Raw genomic sequence first — 22,832 nt, 5'->3', positions numbered from 1 at the left:
AAATTCAAAAGCCCCGCCTCCGCCTCCGCCTGTGATAGGCGGAACACTGAATTTCCCAGCAGCCTGTGTTCCGCCTATCACCGATATCGTCTCATCCTCGTACTACGGACGAGGATGAGACGATGTCCGTGATAGGCGGAACACAGGCTGCTGGGAAATTCAGTGTTCCGCCTATCACAGGCGAAGGCGGAGAAGGAGGCGCGGCTTTCAAATTGTAGTATGTCCGCCGTCTGTCTGCTCGATACGCTGATCGAGCAGTCAGACGGCGATGACTCGAGTATAAGCCGAGGGGGGCACTTTCAGCCTCAAAAAAGAGGCTGAAAATCTCGGCTTATACTCGAGTATATACGGTAAGTGTTCCTAGAGACATGTTACTAACTGTGGGGGGCTGGGCTTTGTTTTAGTGAACACTAATCTCTGTTCCAATCACATGGAGCAGAGATCAGAGTCATTCGTTGCTAGGCAGAACAGGGAGATGCTGTTTACAACGGCATCTCCCCGTTCAGCCACCCCGTGAGACGATCGCGGGTAACCCCGCGGCGATCGAGTCCGCAGGATCCGCGACTGGACTCACGGGGGTCCCAATCGGTCCTGAGTGCGCTGGCTCATACGCGATGGCAGGGCAGCATATAAAAATGGATGTACCTCTACGCCAATATGCCCGCCCGTGCCATTCTGCTGATGTACATCGGCATGCGCCGGCCGGGAACTGGTTAATAAGAAGGCTGCTATGGTCAATTTACTCCAATTGGTGTAGTGTGGTCATTAAGGGAAAAGGTGTGTTTTTTTTTTTTTTAGTATAGCAGTAACAAGACATATTTAATACCATAGTCATGGATTTGAGTCATAGTTCCTGGCAAAATGGCCCAATATATTGATTGTTATTTATAAATATACACAGTACATATATACTCACACCTCCCAACTTTTTGAGATGGGAATGAGGGACACCTATTAGCAAAAGTATGTAGGCATAGGACACCCCCCTGCCACGCCCCCTTAAAGGAGAATTATACAAAAAAATTATTAGTTAAACCCACAAGTGTTTTTTTTTTTTTTTTTACCACTACTATTCCTTTATATTGGCTTTTGAAATTTACAAATGCAGCAATTCATTTGGATGAAAGGTTTATCTCTGGGAAACACTTTTTTAAATAATACATTTTATATACCATTATACAAATCAGACCAAAATGAGGGACAAATGAGGGGGGCAGAGGGACACTCCCTCCAAATCAGGGACAGTTGGGATCTATGTATACTTCATTCATTTCTGCTTTTCTTTTTTTCTGCTTTTCTAATCTTCCCATAATGTGATTTCTCCTCCCCCAGTCCCCCTCTCTGACATCACTGTGACCTCCTCCTGTCTCCCGGATGGAAGCGCAGAGGCTGAATGTTCAGTGAAAGGATCAGATCCGCGTTATTCCTGGAGTTTGGATGGAAGATCCGTCTCCTCACACCGCCGGGTAACTCTTCTTCCTCCGGTCTCCGGAACCCTCCGCTGTGATGTCACCAATCAGATCAATAATCTAAGTAGATCCATCAACATCTCCTGTGCAGGTGAGTGAGAGAAATGTCTCCAGGCTGAATTTACTACTAAAGATTTTACTGAGAGATAAAATATTCCAGACATAAAGATTACAATCCAGGAAATACATAACAGAATGATCAGCTTCCATCAGAGCCTTTTACCTTCCCATATAGATCACACCCAGAGGTGTATCATGGATGGGGCCACTGGGTTGGTTTCCCCAAGTGAAAAATTCTTAGAGGGCACAGAGAAGCTGTCCAAGCTGACAGCCAATAAAGGGCAGTGGAGGTATCCCTCGCCCCACAGCATGCCCATTGCATACATGCAGTTGCGGGGTGGGCAATGCCTCCAACACCTATGATTTGTTGTCAGCTTTGATAGCTTTCATGCAGGATAGCTTGAGTGGTTTTGGACTTGTGTCCCCCAAACCTAGGAGGGAACCCTGGACACTGGCAACCAACCCTTCACCACTGACCACACCACAGAACAAGTCTTAATATAAAATACCGTTTTGATGCAGAGGGACAGAGATAAAAAACCTAAATAGAGACCCAACATTCAGTAGAAGAGGTCATACACATACATAATGTGAGGAGGACACCAGAATGAACTGCTTCATAATCTCACAATTTATAATTGTGAGACCTTCTATTTTTCCCCAAAAAAATCTACCAGGACATTTGTAGATGTAGCCCAATTCCAGCTAAGACTTTTTATAAACTATTATAACAGAGATAAGAAGAGTTAGAACTTCTGGCAGTTATTTATTGCTGTATTGCTCCATATTGGGAAGATTTCCTTTCACTTCCTGTGTGGTCACCATGATACTCTCCTATCAAGTTCCATGGTGGGGACAGGGAGCCAGCGGCAGGAACTATAAGGGTCGCTGCAGTCGCACTTGTGACTGGGCCTTGTTGTTCTGCCGTTGTGGGGGGGGGGGGGGGGGGGGTCCAAGACCCGGTATCTCCCCCTGCACCCCTGGCTGTCTGTTTTTTTTTGTTTTGTTTTTTCTAAATAATTTTTATTGAATTTTCACAGTGTACAAATTATACAGTGACAAAGAAGTAAATGTATAGATAGCAAGTACGTAACCCAAACTATATGTGAAAGAATGACATGAGTCACAATTAACCAAAACAGTATGTACAGGGATTGAAAGTGTGGTTAAATAACAATTAATAATACAAATCGTGAAAAACAGCTTCAAAGGAAGCAAGAATTTGAAGGAATGTCATTAGCGGACAACGGTAGATAAAGAAGGCCAAGGGGGTAACTAGGGGAGGGGGAGGGTAAAAAGAAGAGTGGAAAAAAAAAGGGGAAAGAGGGGAGGAGGGGGGGAGCAGCAAGATCACCAGAAAATTGACAGTTGAATCATCAACATTTACAGTTGGCATTGTACCAGGAGGACCATGGGTACCAAAGGTGTCTAACGGAGGAGTGTTTGGTCGTAGTGCTAGCGAGAGTGGTTTCATATATAAAGTGTGTTTGGACTAGATTGATAACTTCGGCTCTAAGTGGGATGGTATTTGTTTTCCAGTTCCTTGTCAGGAGGAGTTTTGTGGCTAAGAGGACGTGAGTGAGCACATGTCTATGGGCTGGAATCAGGTCTTCAAATCGTTAGGTTAAGAATGGCTAGTTGGGGAGATAGAACAATAGAAACATGTAAAAGTTCCCTGAGCAAGGCTTGAATGTCTTCCCAGAGCGTGCGAATTAGGGGACAGGACCAAAGAATGTGGAGTAGGGTTCCAGAGTCACCGCAGTTTCTCCAACAATTTGGAGAGGTGGGTTGATGGAATTTGGCAATTCTATGGGGGGTCAGATACCATCTCATACGTGTTTTTTGGGAGAGTTACCAGAGTGTGGTGCATGAAGTGGCCTTGTATACGGAGTTTATTGCAGCAATCCATTGTTGGTCTTAGAATTGGAGTTGTAAGTCAGACTCCCAGTCTAGGAGGGGTTTGAATTTGTGAAACGTGTGTTTCTCCTGCAGTGTGGAGTAAATGAGGGCGACTCCCTTATTAGGGGAATTAGAAGAAAAAAATATTTCCATATTTTCACAGGAATGGCTCCTTCTAGTGAGGGGTGTGTTAAAAGGCATGTTCGTAGCCTATGATACGTCAGGAAATCCTTGGTGGGGGCTCCGAGAGCTAAGCTAATTTGATGGAAGGATTTGTTTTGTAACACGGAGCGAAGCTCCAGGGTAGAGGACATTTTAGATGTAATCTCTATTGGAATAGTTAAGTCTGGCGTGAGATGTTTCAGAGTATTGAGAGGGATGTGAATTTGTTTGGTCGGGAGTTGGGACCATGTGGTGTGATGCAGTATCTTCCAAGCTTTGATGGAAGCTTGAATAGGAGGGGAATAGCATCGTAAGAAAGTAGTAGTGGAGGTTGTGCTAAATAGCCAATCTCGGAGGTTCGAGCCTGGTGTGTCTGCATTCTCAATGGATCCCCAAAGCGTAGTGGGGGAGGGTAGCAGCCAATCTTTCATCTGAGATAAAATTGTGGCCAAGTAGTAATCTTTTATATCAGTGAATCCCATCCCACCGTTAGATCTGTGTTTAATAAGTTTAGCTAGGTTGCATCTAGATTTCTTTCCTTGCCATACAAAATGGTTCAAGATAGACTGCAGGGATGTAAGGTATGAGGTTGAGAGTGGGATGGGGAGTACCCTAAAGATGTAGAGGAGTCTTGGCAGGACCATCATTTTTAATGCTGCCAGGCGGCCGGCCCAGGAGAATTCGTATTTAGTAAGTTTGTTGGATTCAGAAAGGAGCATTTGTTTCGCTTCTGTATAGTTGAACGAGAAGAGAGATCTAGTGGATTTGGCTAGTGTAATCCCTAAGTACGGGACACCGTTATCAGCCCAAGGATAAGGATACGTGTTGCGTAGGATATTGCTAGTGATGGCATCCATACCTAAGTCCAGTATGTAGGATTTGTGTTCATTGACCTTATAGTAAGATACATTACTAAATCTGTGCAAAAGGAGTTGTATCGAAGCCAGGGAGAATTGGGGTTTTGTGACCATCAATATTACATCGTCTGTAAACAAGTTTATCTTATGCTCGATTTCCCCAATTTTAAAAACGGAAATGGAGTGAACTTGACGTGCATGTTCCGCCAAGGGTTCCATAGCCAGATTGAAAATGAATGGGGATAGTGGACAACCTTGGCGTGTGCCATTCGAAATGGAAAAAGGTGTGGATAGCATTTCAGAGGTATATACCCGTGCAGAGGGGGCGGAGTACAGGGCCATAATGGCTGAGAGGATCGGACCTTGGAATCCAAATTTAGATAGGGTGGCTCGGAGATATAGCCAGTGGACCCTATCGAACGCCTTCTCTGCATCCAAGGAAAGGAGCAGAGAAGGCGTTCGGTTAGCCTCAGCTTTGTGAATTATATTGATAATTCTCCTTGTGGCGTCAGACGCCTGCCTACCCTTGGTGAAACCAGACTGATCCTGGTGGATCAAGAGGGGCATAACTTCTAACAATTGGTTGGCAATCAACATGGCGTAAATTTTTGTGTCTAAGTTCAAAAGGGAGATTGGTCTGAAGTTTTGAGCTTGGGTTGGTTCCTTGCCTGGCTTCAGTATAGTGACAATTAAAGCTTGTAACATTTCTTGTGGGAGGGAGGAGGAAGCGGCAGCATCGTTACATACTAAAGTTAGGAAGGGAGACAAAGTGGAGCTGAATTGTTTATAATAATTGCTAGTAAGGCCATCTGGGCCGGGTGATTTGTTGGATGAGAGGGCTTTGATCACGAATTCGACTTCCAAGGCTGTGAAAGGGGCATTCAAGGAAGCCAGTTGGTCTGGTGACAATTTCGGCAGATTGATTTCCTGGAGAAAGGATTGGATGTCTGACAGCGAGGGTTGGGTAACAGAAGCATCGTCTTTTAAGTTATATAGGGTATTGTAATAGTGACTGAATGCATCTGCAATATTTTGGGGGTCAAGTAGTTTTTGCTTGGAAGTGGGGGGAAATAAATGGGTAATTTTGGACTTAGCATAGTGGCCCTTGATTCTATTTGCCATAAGTTTGCCCGCTTTATTACCCGTAGAATAGAGGGTTGCTTTAAAATAATTGTGGGCTTTCTCATACGCCTGTAAAAGGTGGGATCTGAGCTCCAATCTGAGGGAGTCCAATTTAGCTTTAGTTGTTGGGGAGGGAGTGGATTGGTTTAGGTGTTCAAGTGTGTTAATTTCTGAAGTGAGTAGGTTTAGACGCTGTGATCTCTTCCTCCTCTCTCTAGCACCTATTTGTATGAGTATACCGCGAATGAATGCCTTGTGGGCATTCCAGAGGACAGTATTGTCTTTAACAGTACCAACATTATTATTGAAGAATTCGACTAGACAGTCTCTGATGTAGGAGGAGTGGGTTGGAGAAGCGATGATCGCTGCGTCAGCTCTCCAGAGTCTGGTACGGGAGCGTGCTGATGACTCTTCTAGGGAAATAGTAACTGGTGTGTGGTCCGACCGCGTAATGGTATCTATTGTAGAGGAGGAGATTTTAGGTAAGGTCCATTTATCCACTAGGAAATAGTCAATCCGGGTGTAGGAGTTGTGTCGAGGGGAGAAGTAAGAGTAGTCTCTTTCAGTGGAGTGGTGGCATCTCCAGACGTCAAAAAGATCATGGGAGCAAATGAAGGGACCCATAGGGGAGGCCAGCCTCTTAGGTTGGGAGGAGGAGTCTATGGAGCAGTCAGGTACCAGATTGAAATCTCCACAAATTATCAATTAACCTTGTTTACATCTGTTGATTTTCTTCATTAGTTTAGAGAGGAAGCCGATTTGTCGTTTGTTTGGAGCATACAGAGTAACAATAGTGTATCTGGTGTTGTTTAGGTCACAAGCTATTGCCAGGTATCTGCCTTCCGGATCCTGTAAGGTGTCATGGAGGGTGAATGAGCAGATGTTTTTGATGGCAATCAACACCCCTTTTCTTTTTTCTGGACCAGAGGCCTTGAAGATGTGGGGAAATAATCTGTGGGAGCAAGTAGGTTCTGCGGAATTTTTAAAATATATTTCTTGAACACAAAGCATATCGCAGTGAGAATCCCGAGCCGTACGCCAGAGGGACTTTCTCTTGGCCGGATGGTTTAGGCCCTTCGCATTGAGGGACAAAAACTTGGGCATAGTGTGGAGGGAGAGTGGTGGTAAATGCAAGTAGAGCAGTACTTACAGTTCCTGGTAGAAACGGTCCTGGATCTCACGGATTGCGTAAAGAGGACGAGGATATGATCCTTCGTAGTGTTCCGAAATAGATGATCCTGCTAGATCAAAAGAACGAGTAGGAAGGGGTGGAAGACAAAAAAGAAAAGCAAAAAAAGAAATGGTTAAAGGCAAAGAATGAACAGATTGAGAAACAGCCGGTTGTGAAATCTGAGGGGGGTAGGGAGGAATCAGCAGTGTATCAAGGACTGCCGATCAAAACCGGAGGAGAAGTCTGTGAACTAAGTGCATCGAGCAGGCACCGAGCGGGTTGCAAATAACTAGTAGAGGTGGTGCAGCACTAATCTTGTAATCATTGGATCAAGTTAGAGCATTGATGATTGTTGTAAGTCGGAGGGAGCGTTGCAGATGGCTGCGAGCCAGTAGGTGCAATCTCAGGGAGTATGCCCCAGGTGCGGAGCAGTTTGATGCCCTCTTCCACTGTGTGGATGTTGTGGCAGGTGCCGTTTTTGGTGACCACCAGCTTGGTACGGAAACCCCACTGATAAGGGATCCTGTGATTGTTGAGCGGTTTTGTGATGGTTTGGAGTTGACGTCTCTGTTGACGAGTATATTGTAAGATATCAGCAAAAAGTTGGAGCTTCGCATAGGGGGGTGGGAGTTGACCCATGCATCTGGATTGAGCAAGTAGCATGTCTTTAGTATGAAAAAAATGGATTCTCATCAAGGTGTCACGAGGTACCTCAGGCGATAAGTGTGGAGGTTTTGGTAAGCGGTGAATGCGATCGACTATAGTTTCGATCTGTGGTAGGTCTGGCAGAATTGTGGAGATGAGCTGTTGGGCATATGAATTCAGGTCTGTGGGGAGGACGGATTCAGGTATGCCTCTGATTTTCACATTATTGCATCTCAAGCGGTCCTCAAGGTCCGCCATTTTGGCCCTCAGCCATTGTTGTTCGTCGCGTGTGTGATCGTAGGCATCAACTAGGTCATTCACCGTCTCAGTCATAGCGCCCATTTGTGCTTCAACTCTGCCCAATTTGCGGCCTGTGTGAAGCAGTTCAGTTTGAAAGGCAGTGAACATAGATGAGATGTCTTGATGAAGGGAGCTGTGCAGTGAGATCAGCATCTCTTTCAGCATAGTGTCTATGACAGGTTGATTGGATGTGGGGAAGAATTCTGTAAGTTTCTTAGGCGGTTTGAGGTCTTTTAGTTTCCTAGACCCTCCCGTCGGGTTCCCCCAGGTGTGGAGATCCGCTGAGATCATTTCGGTGTCTCGATCGGTGCTTTAACAGTCCGTTTATTCCGTTCGTGCAGGAGCTGTGGAATCAAGCTGCCATTCCGCTCAGTGGTTAGCCACACCCCCTGGTATGGATTTTTTTAGGGGACTCCATGCCATTTAAAAAAAAAAAAAAATTACAACATTTTGGTTCATGGTTCCCCTGTGGGGAAATCCCCATGCTGTTTTTATCAATGACTTTCATGTGTATTGCAGACCGACAATTCATTGTAGCCGCAAGTAGTTTTAAATGACTTTTTTTCCTTTATAAATGTCATTTAGACAGTCAGACTGTTCTAAGCACGGGAAACATGCTCCCCTTTACAGGCATACTATAGACACCCCCCAGGTACGAAATTTAATGGAATATTTCATTTTTATTATAATTTCAGTTAAGCATTATTAAAATCACTGCTCCCAAAAAAACTGACATTTTTAAATCTTTTTTTGTATTGATCCATGTCCCCTGGGGCAGGACCCGGGTCCCCAAACACTTTTTATGACAATAACTTGCATATTAGCCTTTAAAATGAGCACTTTAGATTTCTCCCATAGACTTGTACAGGGTGTTCCGCAACTATTGAATTTGCCGCAAACACCCCAAGTTGTTCGCTATTCGGCGAACTGGTGAACACCCGATGTTTGAGTTGCACTTAGTTTGACTCGAATATCGGGCTCATCCCTTCTACAGAGTATAAAAGAGAAGAGAGGCGCCTCTAAGTGTAGCAATATGGTTACATTTATTGAAGGTACAGCATTTAGCAACTCACATTGATTATTATAAGGCACATCTAAGTATGAAGACATACTAAGCTGTCCACATAGACCATCCCCCGCACCGCCGGCTCTCACCACTGTCAGTCTGTAATCGTGACGGGGAAGACTCCCCTGCAATAGAACGATCTGAAAGCGAGGCTTGAAGCTTTCATGAAGCACAGCGTGGAAAGGATAATGTTGATGGCGGTGCGGGGGATGGTCTATGTGGACAGCTTTACCCCGGATGTCTCCATACTTAGATGTGCCGCTTAATCATCAACCATGTGAGTTGCTAAATGCTGTACCTTCAATAAATGTAATGTAACCAAAAATCCACAGGAACGTTTGTACAAAGTCTGGTCATTTGTATGGGGCTTAAGAAAGGAGGAAACTGAAAGGCCCGTTTCCTCTTCACGTTACAAACTCCCTGGAGCCCCTCAACCCGTCTGGTTGAGAATTCTGGGTCACATCCTCCTTCTAGACCCTGGCAGGGCAACGTTCTGCCACAAAATATATATACAATCCTATTCTCACTGCTGATCCAGAGGAAGGCAAAAAAGGCAATAAAGCGTGATCCAATTTGCTCCAACGGTGGAAAAAAATCTTTCCTAATCCCCCAAGAGGCAATTGGATATTCCCTGCCTCAACTTTACCTATAAATATTAGTATCCGGCTATGTTTTATAAATGCAGGTGAGCTTACACTTCACTCTCTCTAGCCACAGGAATTGCAATTTACTGGGAAGTATCACTGACACTATACAGCACTTGATATAGTGTTGTACATAGCACTGTATATATGGCTGTATACCTGGAGTAGAACAATACATTGCCAACTCTCTCTCCCTGCAATACTGTCAGCTGCCCCCCACACTGACCCCCCATACACTGAGGAAGGGCTGCTGGGACAGTTTACTTTTATAGTATGTGGGCTGCAAGTTTGTCTACAACCATCACTATAGAATGTCTTGCGCTTCACCAGAGGTCAAGACAGATGATTGCAATGTATTATGGAAATTCCGTCCACACCTAAGTTCCTGCTCAGCTTATGCTTAGTGGGGACATCACCCACACTATACCAGAGGATGGCGCCCTCAGGAGAGGGAAACCTTGTAACTGGAGATGGAAGAGCTCTGTTCTGATTGGGTGATTAGAATGTAGGGTGCTGAGCACACAACACCTGGTAATTATTTCCATTTCAGGACCATTAATCATCCCAGTATGAGGTCAGCAGATTTCATAAAGCAGCCGTGATCTCCATCCCTTCCCCCTCATAGGGGGTTCATATACTTTTGGAAATGTTTATAGATGTGATGGCTGGTGACTCTGTCACATGGTCATGTCCTCACCCGGCCCGCTGTCATTGTCTGACCATAATCTGACCTCCTTCTATTCTCCATGTGTATGGAATGATTTAGGAGCAGCTACATCTTCATCAAGAGAAGAAGAATCTCCACATTGTAATTAGTGTGACTTCCCTGATACAGGTCCTACTGAATGATCTGACTGTGTCTGATATTTTATATTGGGGTTCTGTATATCTCTTTCATGGTGTCCCCATATTTTATCTCCATTTCCCAGAAATTCGGTCATGTTGGGGTCACTTCCTGTCATCCGGTGCGGTCTTTGTCCTCTACACTGGGCTCCTCATCTTTATGGTCAATGACCTGAGGAAGATGAAGAATGAGAAGAATGAGAAGAGTCGGAGTGAGAGGAGGACGAGGAGAAGAGATCCGATGGAGGTGGAGATGGAAATGGAACCAACTTACTATAATGAAGGAACATAAAGATGTAACCAGATTCATCCTGGAAGTTGTATGAGGTCACAAACACATCTACAGAAAGGAGCACCTTGCAGTACATGGTCATATCTGTGTCTCCTGATGGCCTTGTGTATTGACCACCAATAATAGTTGGAGTGTAATTAGTTATAAAGTGATATAGATGTATACACCTGAAATGTCTTTAGTCTGTGAGATTGTAGATGTCGTGTGTTAGAGTGTGTGTAAGTAATAGCCATGACGGAATCAACCAATCACAACGTGTGTCAGATCAGCTCAGCTCAGGGAAAATTGTCTTCACATGAAATTTCCATAAAAATTGTTGCCATGAATTGTAAGATGTATTGTTCCATCTGATTGTACATGATATGGGGGGAGGGGATACATCACAACATCTTAAGGGGTGATGATGATGATGAGCCCAGAAGTGGGGTGTCAGCAGTTTCAATATGATAAAGCTGCTATAAGAGGAATCTCAGACTCTCAAGACGCTAATTAGAGGAAACTCAAATCCCGACCATAACTGAACCAGAAGAGCAATTTGGGTCATTTTGATTGGTTGAAGGAAAATATAAAAAGTTGCGTCAGTCTTTCCTCAGAATCGCTCACCGAGCCTTTAGAAATGACATTCTACCAGCTGATGACACCTAGAGAAGGTCATCGACTATCCAACCAGCCCTAGATGACATCAAGATGTAGCTAGTACCCGACATTAGCTGACCTGACCATCCAAATCACAAGGCCCCTTGAAGCTTGGAGTCATTTATCATTCCTTAGCCCTCATTCACATTGACCGCGGCTCTGAAATCATGTGACTTCACCTGAAATCGCACCATTTCAAAGCTGCATTTCAATGTGACTTGGGGTGAGACTCGGAAGACATCCGTCCAACTTCATGCAGAGATGTCTATGCAAGTCACCCCCAAAATCACCAAAAGTAGTGGAGGAATCACTTTTCTTTAAAGCGATGCAGCGCCACAAAGTCGGCATCGCACTGATCTGAACAGTGCGATTACCGGCGACATGACAAGTCGCTCCAATGTGACCGATGGATTAAGGACTAAGATTTGTTCATCTGTTATACTACTCTGACATTAAAGGAGTTGTAAAGGAAGAAGGTTTTTTATCTTAATACATTCTATACATTAGGATAAAAAACCTTCTGTGTGTAGTAGCCCCCCACCCCCTGTACCCCCTAATTACCTACCTGAGCCCCTTCTCTCTCCTGCGATGTCCACGATCCCCTCAGCCACCCTGGACACCCCCGCAGCTATCAATCAATGTCAGTCAGCCAATCAGGGGAGAGAGGGGCGGGGCCAGGTCGGGGCTCCATGTCTGAATGGATACACGGAGCTCTGACCCGGCTTGGGTGCCCCCATAGAAAGCTGCTGGCTGAGGGGCACTCAAAGGAGGGAAGGGCCAGGAGCAGCAGAAGAGGGACCCGAGAAGAGGAGGATCCGGGCTGCTCTGTGCAAAACATCCTCATAGAGGAGGGAAGTATAACATGTTTGTTATTAAAAAACAAACAAAAGTGAGCGTTTACAATGACTTTAAGTTATGCTTGGATCCGGGGACATGAAATTTGGATATTTCAGTTGGGGGTGATCTCAGTGCCCATCGACTGGCCTGCGGGTCTGGGGACCTACACCTCCTTTGTCTCCCCTCTTCCTCCTTTTTGTTTAGGGGTGTGGAATTGGACACAGGTGGTGATTATCCACTTCTCCTCCTCTGGGGGTGTGAGAAGGATTATCTTTTCCCTGGGTACTCTCCGTATTACTTTGTACTGATCACAGAGCTTCCCCCTGAGGAAGGAGCCAAATGCCTGTGAAACGCGTCAGTTCTATGTGATTTGGACTAGGCTCTATTATGTACAAATAAGTATAAGTATACTGTACACTTACATATTTTTCTCATGTAATTTCTTATGTGAAAAAGATTTTAATTCCACTTTTATGTGATTACATTTATATTATTTGTAGACTAATATACTTTTTGAGCCGTTAAGGTCCCATTATATGGGGATCCTTTTTTTGCTATATATATAGATTTAGACATTGAGGTTATTTTATTTAAGGTCCACTTAGTCCACCTAGAGCTCCCTACCAGGAGGCAGTGATGACCCTATTGTGCCCCCGGACAGTGGGCACCTTAACCCCTTCAGCCCCGGAAGATTTTACCCCCTTCCTGGCCAGAGCACTTTTTGTGATTCGGCACTGCGTCGCTTTAACTGACAATTGTGCGGTCGTGGGACTTCGCTCCCAAAGAAAATTGATGTCCATTTTTCCCCACAAATAGAGCTTTCTTTTGGTGGTATTTGATCACCTCTGTGGTTTTTATTTTTTGCACTATAAACAAAAAAAAGCAACAATTTTGAAAAAAAATAATTTTTTTTTTTTACTTTTTGCTGTAATAAATATCCCCCAAAAAATATAAAAAAAACTTTTTTTTCCTCAGTTTAGGCCGATACGTATTCTTCTACATATTTTTGGTAGAAAAAAAAAAAAAAAAAAACGCAATAACTGTATATTGATTGATTTGCACAAAAGTTATAGCGTCTACAAAATAGGGAATAGATTTATGGCTTTTGTATTATTAATTTTTTATTTTACTAGTAATTGGCGGTGATCTGCGATTTTTATCGATACTGCGACATTATGGCGGACACGTAGGACAATTTTGACCCATTTTTTGGACCATTGTCCCAAACAGTGTGCCTGGAAATGATGGTCAGGATCTCCAGCAGGTACATCAAGAGGACTCAAGCATGGCCCCTGAAAATGGGGTTTTCATATCTATAAAGCATGTGGATCCCTGATGTGTTTCCTCTTCATAGGGACTTCCTCGGAGGGGGTGTGGCCTCAATCAAGGAAGTCCCTACAGGAAGAAAATGTGTCGGGATCCATAGCCTGGGTTGGCCTTGATGAGCATCCAGTAAGCTCTACATGCTGTATAGATATGAATAGTCCATTTGCAGGGGAAATGTTTGTTTATGGTGATTTCTCTGCTGGAGATCCTGACCACCATTTTCAGGAGTGCTGATGATGTTCACTTTTCCAACTGTGGAATCCACGATTTTATGGTTTTCAACTGGGATTGATCTGGCAGGTTAGCTCTTTAGTCCCAATGAGGAGTTTGGGTAAAGCCATCTGAGGTGAGGGACACATCCGTACTTCAGAGTGGATGAAAAGACCGCTGGATGGATGGGCTGGCTCCACAGACACCGGCTCATCAAGCAGCTGCCGACAGGCCGCGAGTGAGCCGCTCACCGACTGAAGAGACGGCCGGTCAGGAGAGGGCTGTGAGGCGCCTCTGACACTTGTCCCAGGGAGAGCTCTGGTGACGCCAACTGGTAGTTGTCAGGATAACGTGTTTCGGAGGCCGCGGCCTCCTTCCTCAGGTCACCCTGCTGTTATTCAGAAAGCCCTTTTGTAGCTGAAATTAATTGGCCTGGGTTTTTTAACCCTGTAATCAAAATTTATTGAACTTAAACTAAAAAACATATGGGGGATAGTATGACAACTACAATACATTCAACAACAGCATACATACAATATGTCTAAGATATAATTACATATAATTTTTTCTTCCCCTTTCTTAGCAATACAATTAAATTAAAAATAAAAGATAATTATATATATATATATATAAATATTAATAAATCATACATATTAATAAAATTGGATAGGTAGAAAATAGTAGTAGGGTTGTTCTATAATTTATTCTTTGGTTCTTTCTATATACATGCATATATCTGTACACATACATATACACATATAGACACACACATGTTCATTCTTTTATCAATATCTTGTTTTTAATATATTGTTTTTTGTATTGGATAACTTTTTAGTTTCCTTAATTATGATTTTTCTTGTTTTTTTTGGCTTTTTAACCCCTAGTGTGTCATAGAGGGTATTTTGTGTGTAAACTTAAAGATAGGTTGTATTGGGATACAATTGATTAAAAACAAGTGAATATATATGGTGAATCCATTATTGCAAGTGCAAATCAATAAAAGATAAATAAAATATAATATATAAATAAGAAGTGAATAGTACATATCGTTATTTCATATAGAGATTATTATAAATTATTAACTAATTGGAAACTTATTACCTGAAAAATGACTTAAGAATCTGAATGAAATGAAAATAGAGAATATGATTAGAGGTAGGGTGAAGGATAACCATAATAATTGGTATTGAAATGGATATTTTGATGATAGGCAACTCCTATCCTCATATTGATTAGTGGTTCCAAATTAATAACTACTGCAGTAGGGAACAGACACAAAAGATACGCTCAGCATCTTTCCAAATAACCGTTCTCCTTTATTATGACACATTTGAAGGCTTTTATACACATGATTACGTAGGTATCACATTAATATTACAATTGTACGTTTATGGTAACAAGGGGCGTTACATAGGCAGGCTTATTCTAATCAGAACTCGAAAGAATGCAAAACATGTACTGAAAACATTATTAGTGCCGTGTGCACAGTGAGGGCATTGTGCAATACATATAAAATAGAATACAATTATATACAGAACCTACAAATTTCCATTACAGTCTCCTCTCTTTTGATCAATATTTTGATCACTAACCATACCTGCTATCACCTTTAACCTGGAACCTCCACACGATTAGGTGGAGGTAGTCCTGGCCAAAGAGGCAAAAACTCCATTGTGGAGAAAATAATAGCTGAGCAGCTTTTTTCATTACAAAATGACTTTTCACTGTGAAAAACAAATGATTGATAAGACATATTTACAGAGTACCGGCTGTACACTCCTGTGGCCAGAATGGCCTTCTAGCTTAATTGCTGGTATGCTGACTTATCAGCACATGTAAACACAGACAATTCTACATACAATGGAAGAGGTACAAAAGACAAATATGACTTCAACATGGCTAAACTACTTTTCAAATATATGTATCCCTTAGGCCGCGTACACACGGGCGGACTGTTCGCCCAACCTTGTCCGCTGAACAGTGTTTGGGCGGACAGTCCGCTCGTGTGTGGGCTTTCAGCGGACAGTTTCAGCGGACAGTTGGACGGACAAAGTCTTTCGGAAATTCCGAAAAACTGTCCGCTGAAACTGTGTTTGAGCGAACAGTCCGCCCGTGTGTGGGCTTGTCCGCTGTACTTTCGAAATGAGCGGACTGTTCCCGCTCGGAAAGTCCGCCCATTTCGAGCGCGTGTACAGGTAGGCGGGGCCCGCGAAGGAGACGTCGCGGGCTCCGCCGCCTGGAATGGGCTTAAAGGGGAACCCCAACGCCGAAAAAAATCGGCGTGGGGGTTCCCCCCAAGTCCACACCAGACCCTTGTCCGAGCACGCTACCCGGCCGGCCAGGAAAGGGGGGCGAGCGAGCGCGCCCCCCCTCCTGAGCCGTACCAGGCCGCGTGCCCTCAACATGGGGGGTGCCTTGGGGAAGGGGGGGCCGCGCGGCCCCCCCACCCCAAAGCACCTTGTCCCCATGTTGATGAGGACAAGGGCCTCTTCCCGACAACCCTGGCCGTTGGTTGTCGGGGTCTGCGGGCGGGGGGCTTATCGGAATCCGGGAGCGCCCTTTAAGAAGGGGGCCCCCGGATACCGGCCCCCCACCCTATGTGAATGAGTATGGGGTACAATGTACCCCTACCCATTCACCTGTGAACTAAAGTACAATAAAAAACACAACACAGAGAAAAAATATTTTATTGCACAGCTCCGGGGGTCTTCCGTCTTCGGGGGTCTTCTCGCCGGACTCCTCCGCTATGTGTGTGTAGCTCTTTTGCTAGCGGAGGAGTCCGGCTTTCTTCCTCCCCGCCGCCGGCCTCTTCTCCCGACTTCGGGGGTCTTGTCCCCCTCTTCGGTTCTTCTGCCGGGCCACCGCGCCTGGTCCGGTGGCCCGGTCTTCTGTCGCCGTCTTCCGTTCTTCTGTCGCCGCCTTCGGTTCTTCTGCCGGGCCACCGCGCCTTCTTGTAGCTCTTTTACAGGCGGTGGCCCGGTCTTCTGTCGCCGCTGTCGTCGTCGCCGCCGCCGCCTTCCGTTCTTGTTCTTCTTCTTGTTCTTCTTCTTCTTCTCCTGGAGATGTTGACTCGACGAGCTCTCCGGCCGGAATGCCAGGGACACGCTCCGCTGCCACTTATATAGTGACAATGGGGCGGTGTCACATGGTATATGTCACATGGGTTGGTCACATGGGTTGATGTCACATGGGGACTATGACATCGTAAGGGGGCGGGGTCACCATGTGACCAACCCATGTGACATATACCATGTGACACCGCCCCATTGTCACTATATAAGTGACCGCACAGCGCGGCTCTGGCATTCCGGCCGGAGAGATCGTCGAGTCAACATCTCCAGGAGAAGAAGAAGAACAAGAAGAAGAACAAGAACGGAAGGCGGCGGCGGCGACAGAAGACCGGGCCACCGCCTGTAAAAGAGCTACAAGAAGGCGCGGTGGCCCGGCAGAAGAACCGAAGGCGGCGACAGAAGAACGGAAGACGGCGACAGAAGACCGGGCCACCGGACCAGGCGCGGTGGCCCGGCAGAAGATCCGAAGAGGGGGACAAGACCCCCGAAGTCGGGAGAAGAGGCCGGCGGCGGGGAGGAAGAAAGCCGGACTCCTCCGCTAGCAAAAGAGCTACACACAGATAGCGGAGGAGTCCGGCGAGAAGACCCCCGAAGACGGAAGACCCCCGGAGCTGTGCAATAAAATACTTTTTCTATGTGTTGTGTTTTTTTTTTGTACTTTATTTCACAGGTGAATGGGTAGGGGTACATTGTACCCCATACTCATTCACATAGGGTGGGGGGCCGGTATCCGGGGGCCCCCTTCTTAAAGGGGGCTCCCGGATTCCGATAAGCCCCCCGCCCGCAGACCCCGACAACCAACGGCCAGGGTTGTCGGGAAGAGGCCCTTGTCCTCATCAACATGGGGACAAGGTGCTTTGGGGTGGGGGGGCCGCGTGGCCCCCCCTTCCCCAAGGCACCCCCCATGTTGAGGGCACGCGGCCTGGTACGGCTCAGGAGGGGGGGTGCGCTCGCTCGCCCCCCTTTCCTGGCCGGCCGGGTAGCGTGCTCGGACAAGGGTCTGGTGTGGACTTGGGGGGAACCCCCACGCCGATTTTTTTCGGCGTTGGGGTTCCCCTTTAAGCCCATTCCAGGCGGCGGAGCCCGCGACGTCTCCTTCGCGGGCCCCGCCTACCTGTACACGCGCTCGAAATGGGCGGATTTGCCTCCGCCTTACGTGGGCGAGTCCGTTCATTTCAAAAGTTGAGCGAACTGTTTGCCCAACCTTGTTCGTCAAACAGTCCGCTCGTGTGTGGGCAAGTCCGCTCATGCAAATTTTGAGCGGACTGTTTGATGAAACTGTTTGCCGAACAAGGTTGGGCGAACAGTCCGCCCGTGTGTACGCGGCCTTACAATTAAAGTAATTGAATCAAAAAGTATCCTAGACTGTGATCACAAGAGGGAAACAAATCAAACACAGAGATTTCTTTCATTTAGTCATATTGCAGTGTCTGGTGTGGATCCAGGTGACTTTCCCTTCAAGTTTTGCAAAACTGTACATGAAAAAGATGCTGTATTGAGTCTCCAAACATTTCCTTATATATATAAATGTCTCTTAACAATCCACCAGTCACCTGGCTTTAGTTTTAGATCCTTCCAAACTTTTAGGATCTGGAATTCGGGAGAAAACACATAAATGAGTTTGTCAAAAACCTTAAAAAATCAGCAACATTCTCTGGGAGATCCGAATGGAGGACTTTAGCTGCTGAGACAAAATATAAGCAAGTGAGCAACACACTCCCAACCCAAATCCCATAGGGAGAGAGTCCAACATCCCCCTATGGGCTTGATAAAATATAATAAAACATTCAGGCAAAAGTTTTCTAGTTTCTTACTCTGCTTTGTCCGCTACATTGTAGACAGTAGGGGGTGTAAAAATAAAACCTGAAAACTTCTAGTAAGGACTCTCCTATAAAAATGATTTCCTCTGTTACTCTCTGTAGATTCTGCACTCTGTACTTACAAACTACTTCTGATAACACTTTTTTACTGTGGCCTTTGCAGTAGCATTTGCCACTGGACATCCATAAAACATGTCCATACAAACAAAATACATTCTCATAAGATCCTGACTCGGGCATCTGGATATATCTTTTCGTTATCTCTGGAAGAGATGTTTAGCTTTTGGTAACACCTTTGGTAACAGGTAAAACAAGAAGTGATATGTTATAAAAACAACTGTGTTGAACCCTGGCTCTATCCCACGCTCATTTACTAAGGCAGCCATAACTACTTGTGACTGATGACACGGTCCATGTGTCAAGCTGAAGGGAAAAGAGTGTCTGGCAAACATAAATGATCACCTTTTCCAAAGTCTTGTTTTGTAAGAAGTTGCCCTTTGTGAACCACTTGTGCTTCTCGTTCTGGGGTCCTTAAAGTTGAATTATTAATCCCAGCTATACTGAGTCAAAACTAGGGTGGAATCTGTGAGTTCCACAGACCCAGCAAGTGTCCGGGGCTGTAAATGCAGCATCCTTAGAGTCGCCTGGTCTGCTTCCATATGTGAGTTTTACTGTTAGTATGGCTACCTCAGCAAGAACCTGGAAGGCTGAAAACAGCCAATCAAATTAACTTGGCGTGCTTGATTGGTTTACCTGCCGAAGTAAAAACAAACTTCTGGCCCTTCAAATGGAACCAAAAGCTCTCTATATCTTGACTATCTTATATAAATATATACTCTTTTTATAGCTCACAGGCTTTTCTAAAACATGAAGCTCTGCTTCTTGAGCTGGGGAAAAAGGATCCAATGACTCTGAATACAGAGTATCCTTCTGGGTGATAAACTTCATTCTCGGTATAAAACCAGGAATAACACTACAAAGAAGTAAATACTCGGGTCTTCAGGGAGTGTGTCCTGCGCTGGGCTCACAGCAGCTGATTCCCACGTCATCAATGTAACACATGTGTTTTTTCTTTGTCTCCAGCCTCCTCCAATAGAGGCAATAAGGTGGCTGGATTCAAATGTACACATTTTTCATTGTTAGATTTGTACATAAACACACAAAACAAATTCATATTTTGAACCTTTCATTAGACAAACACTTAGCTATATATTTGCTGTGCAGAATATCGGACCATTAAAAATGAAATATTCAACCAAAATAATATCTGTAACTTTGTCTAATAGCAACTTTGCATAAAGCTACAGCTCTGATACATCGGAGTGAACCCTTCATTACGGGGTCCAGCTTGCATAAATATAACAATGGCTTGTTTTCTATCATGCTGTTGTGTAAGAACTCAAGTTTCATGTTTCAAAAAGACAACTTTTTCCTGGCAATATTATAATAAATGATAAGAATACCCTGCAGTGCTGCAGAGATGTCCATAAATCCAAAATATTCTTCTACTTATACCCACTGCATTATAAGGAAAAGGGACACATCATTTCACAATCCACACATTCTGCTTTGGATTTCAAAAATAAAAATACATAAAAACAAAAGGACCAACAATATGTATGACGGACCAGAAACCACTTGGCCATCAAAAACTATAAACCAACTGGCTGCAGGCAGCAGCTATCCTAACAGGGTGTGTGGACTTGATGTGATGGGTCTGTTATATTTAAATGTTATTTTTACTCTCACATTATGGACCGCATATCAAGTTATTATCAGACTTTAAGATTTCATTTCTGTAGAAAAACTTTCTTATGCATCCCACCCATCTTGGCTTTGTTAAACATTATTGCAGCTGTATTCAAATTAACAACCTCATCTTAATCTTTTTTTTCTTTCCACTCAATAAATGTAAAATTTCAAAATTGTTATCTTAATCTAAACTAATTCCATTTTTACCAATTTCCCCATTAACCTGGATTTCATTTCCAACCAAAGGTTGTCTAAACCACTTTCAATATATCTATATTTATTAATAAAATTGTTAAACTCATATTAGAAATTAATACTCATATGATAATTTCAATATCACACACTAATATATATGCACAGATAAATGTCCTTAAAGGGGGACATATTACTTCATTTTACTCAATTTCTCTCTTTTTTTTTTTTTATGCACTGTTTCCACTATCACAGGATATTAAATTTGTGTAAGACACTGTTAATTTGTAACCTTCATTTTACCATGTTTGGAAAACAGATTCAAAAATAATTGTGATCACATTGTTTATCATTAGATTCGTTAACCCGGCACATTTTGTTATAAATGTTTTGTCTAAAAAACTGAAATTGGCATGGTGTCCTCCCAGCTTATCACCAACTCTCATCCCAGCTACATTCTTCCAGGAGAGCACAAAAGAGGGGGCCACATCTGCGTACATTACACAAGCGATAGAACTAAAGGTTCCAGCGTTCACAAACATACACAAGTATATCTCTAAAATTGCTTACATTATTCCCATTTGTACACAACATATGCATATCATTCTCTCACTTTCTTTTAACGCTTTTTAATACTTCCTTGCTTAAATTTCTGCTTTCTTTATTTTGTTCTGATATCCTTTACATCCAATGTATTGTAATTCCATACTTCACATACTGTACCTTCTATGATCAGACGGGCAGCCATAGTGCTCATCTCATCTTCCCTCTCTGACAACATATAAAGGATTCTGTTTTAACTCTCATTACTGTTTCTTGACTTTACTAGTTGTAGTGCCTGACCCCAAATTCATCCCACAACTTAACATCAAAAAGTCCCTTTCTGTCTAGTGTTAATGTCACTCTTGATCCATCCTGCTCACATAAATAGCTGTTTCTCTAGTTGTATACTCTGCATGATTCTTTGTCCCCGTGGACTTTGGTGGTAACCCAGTTACCCATTGTGGATCCCTGTCCACTTCAACCATTAATCTAGGGGCTCAGTATAGGCGGAACCGCACCTTCGGTTCATATATAGCGCTCCTCTTGCGCTGGGCATTTTTGAGGGTCTCTTACCCATCATTCCCTTACTTAATTTAATGCCCATAATGACTGGCCAGTCTTCTCTACGTGTGCCTATACCCTTTTGCCTCTAAACTACTTCATCTAGCAGATGTACTACATATACTCTGTGAACAGCACTATTCTTCTCTTTCTCTATAACACTCTGATGGACAGTAGACAGTGACAACATAACATATAACCACTAATCAATACAGTTCGATTAAGGGGAGTAAAATAGGTACCCTTTGTCCCGAAAATGCCTTACCGATCAAGGAAGTCTGATAACTCAAATGTAAGCAAAAGGCTTACCTCAGCCGGCTGATTATCAGAAATTCCCAGATCGTCTCAAGCTCCTCGTTTCGGATACTCAGGGTCACCTGATAACCCCTGCTGGGCTGGCTTCGCCACCTGAAATGGATATTTCGATGATAGGCAACTCCTATCCTCATATTGATTAGTGGTTCCAAATTAATAACTACTGCAGTAGGGAACAGACACAAAAGATACGCTCAGCATCTTTCCAAATAGCCGTTCTCCTTTATTATGACGCATTTGAAGGCTTTTATACACATGATTACGTAGGTATCACATTAATATTACAATTGTACGTTTATGGTAACAAGGGGCGTTACATAGGCAGGCTTATTCTAATCAGAACTCGAAAGAATGCAAAACATGTACTGAAAACATTATTAGTGCTGTGTGCACAGTGAGTGCATTGTGCAATACATATAAAATAGAATACAATTATATACAGAACCTACAAATTTCCATTACATTTTGTACCCCCTTACCATTTCAAACGGGGAGGAATCTGGGGGTCCCCTTGTTAAAGGGGGCTTCCAGATTCTGATAAGCCCCCCACACGCAGACCCCCACAACCACCGGCCATGGTTGTGGGGATGAGGCCCTTGTCCTCATCAACATGGGGAAGAGGTGCTTTGAGGGGTCACAGACCCCCAAAGCATCTTCCCAATGTTGAGGGCATGTGGCCTGGTATGGTTCAGGAGGGGGGGGGCGCTCTCTCGTCTCCCATCTTTTCCTGCGGCCTGCCAGGTTACGTGCTCGGATAAAGGGTCTTGTATGAATTTTTAGGGGGAACCCCACGTCTTTTTTTTTTTTTTTTTATTTGGCATGGAGCTCCCCTTAATATCCATACCAGACCTGAAGGGCCTGGTAATTGAATTTGGGGGAACCCCATGCTTTTTTCTTTTTTTTATCAATGACTTTCAATGAGTGTTCTCTGTATTACGGGGAGCCGACAATTCATTATAACCGCAAGTGATTTTAAATGACTTTTTTTCCTGCAGAAATGACACTTTGTGCAGGGACAGTTCTAAGCACAGGAAACATG

The 22,832-nt window shown here is 44.1% G+C and overlaps 2 protein-coding genes across 2 annotated transcripts in view; both read left to right on the top strand.

Annotated features, from left to right (window-relative positions):
- Positions 1–12,734, top strand: part of LOC143984198 (cell adhesion molecule CEACAM1-like) — a 42,182-nt gene extending 29,448 nt beyond the window's left edge. Inside the window, exons 5-6 of the mRNA XM_077484491.1 lie at positions 1,333–1,560; positions 10,325–12,734. Coding sequence (XP_077340617.1) covers positions 1,333–1,560; positions 10,325–10,530 — 434 coding nt within the window. The 3' untranslated portion in view covers positions 10,531–12,734. The remainder of the gene's footprint in view (positions 1–1,332; positions 1,561–10,324) is intronic.
- Positions 1–22,832, top strand: part of LOC143981520 (pregnancy-specific beta-1-glycoprotein 2-like) — a 545,541-nt gene that overhangs the window by 360,206 nt on the left and 162,503 nt on the right. The window lies entirely within an intron of this gene.

This window comes from Lithobates pipiens, unplaced genomic scaffold, assembly GCF_037356315.1.
Source record: "Lithobates pipiens isolate NorthernLeopardFrog02 unplaced genomic scaffold, aLitPip1_a1.2 Scaffold_16, whole genome shotgun sequence".
Classification (NCBI taxonomy): Eukaryota; Metazoa; Chordata; class Amphibia; order Anura; family Ranidae; genus Lithobates; species Lithobates pipiens.
This window is presented reverse-complemented; position numbering and strand designations above follow the sequence as displayed.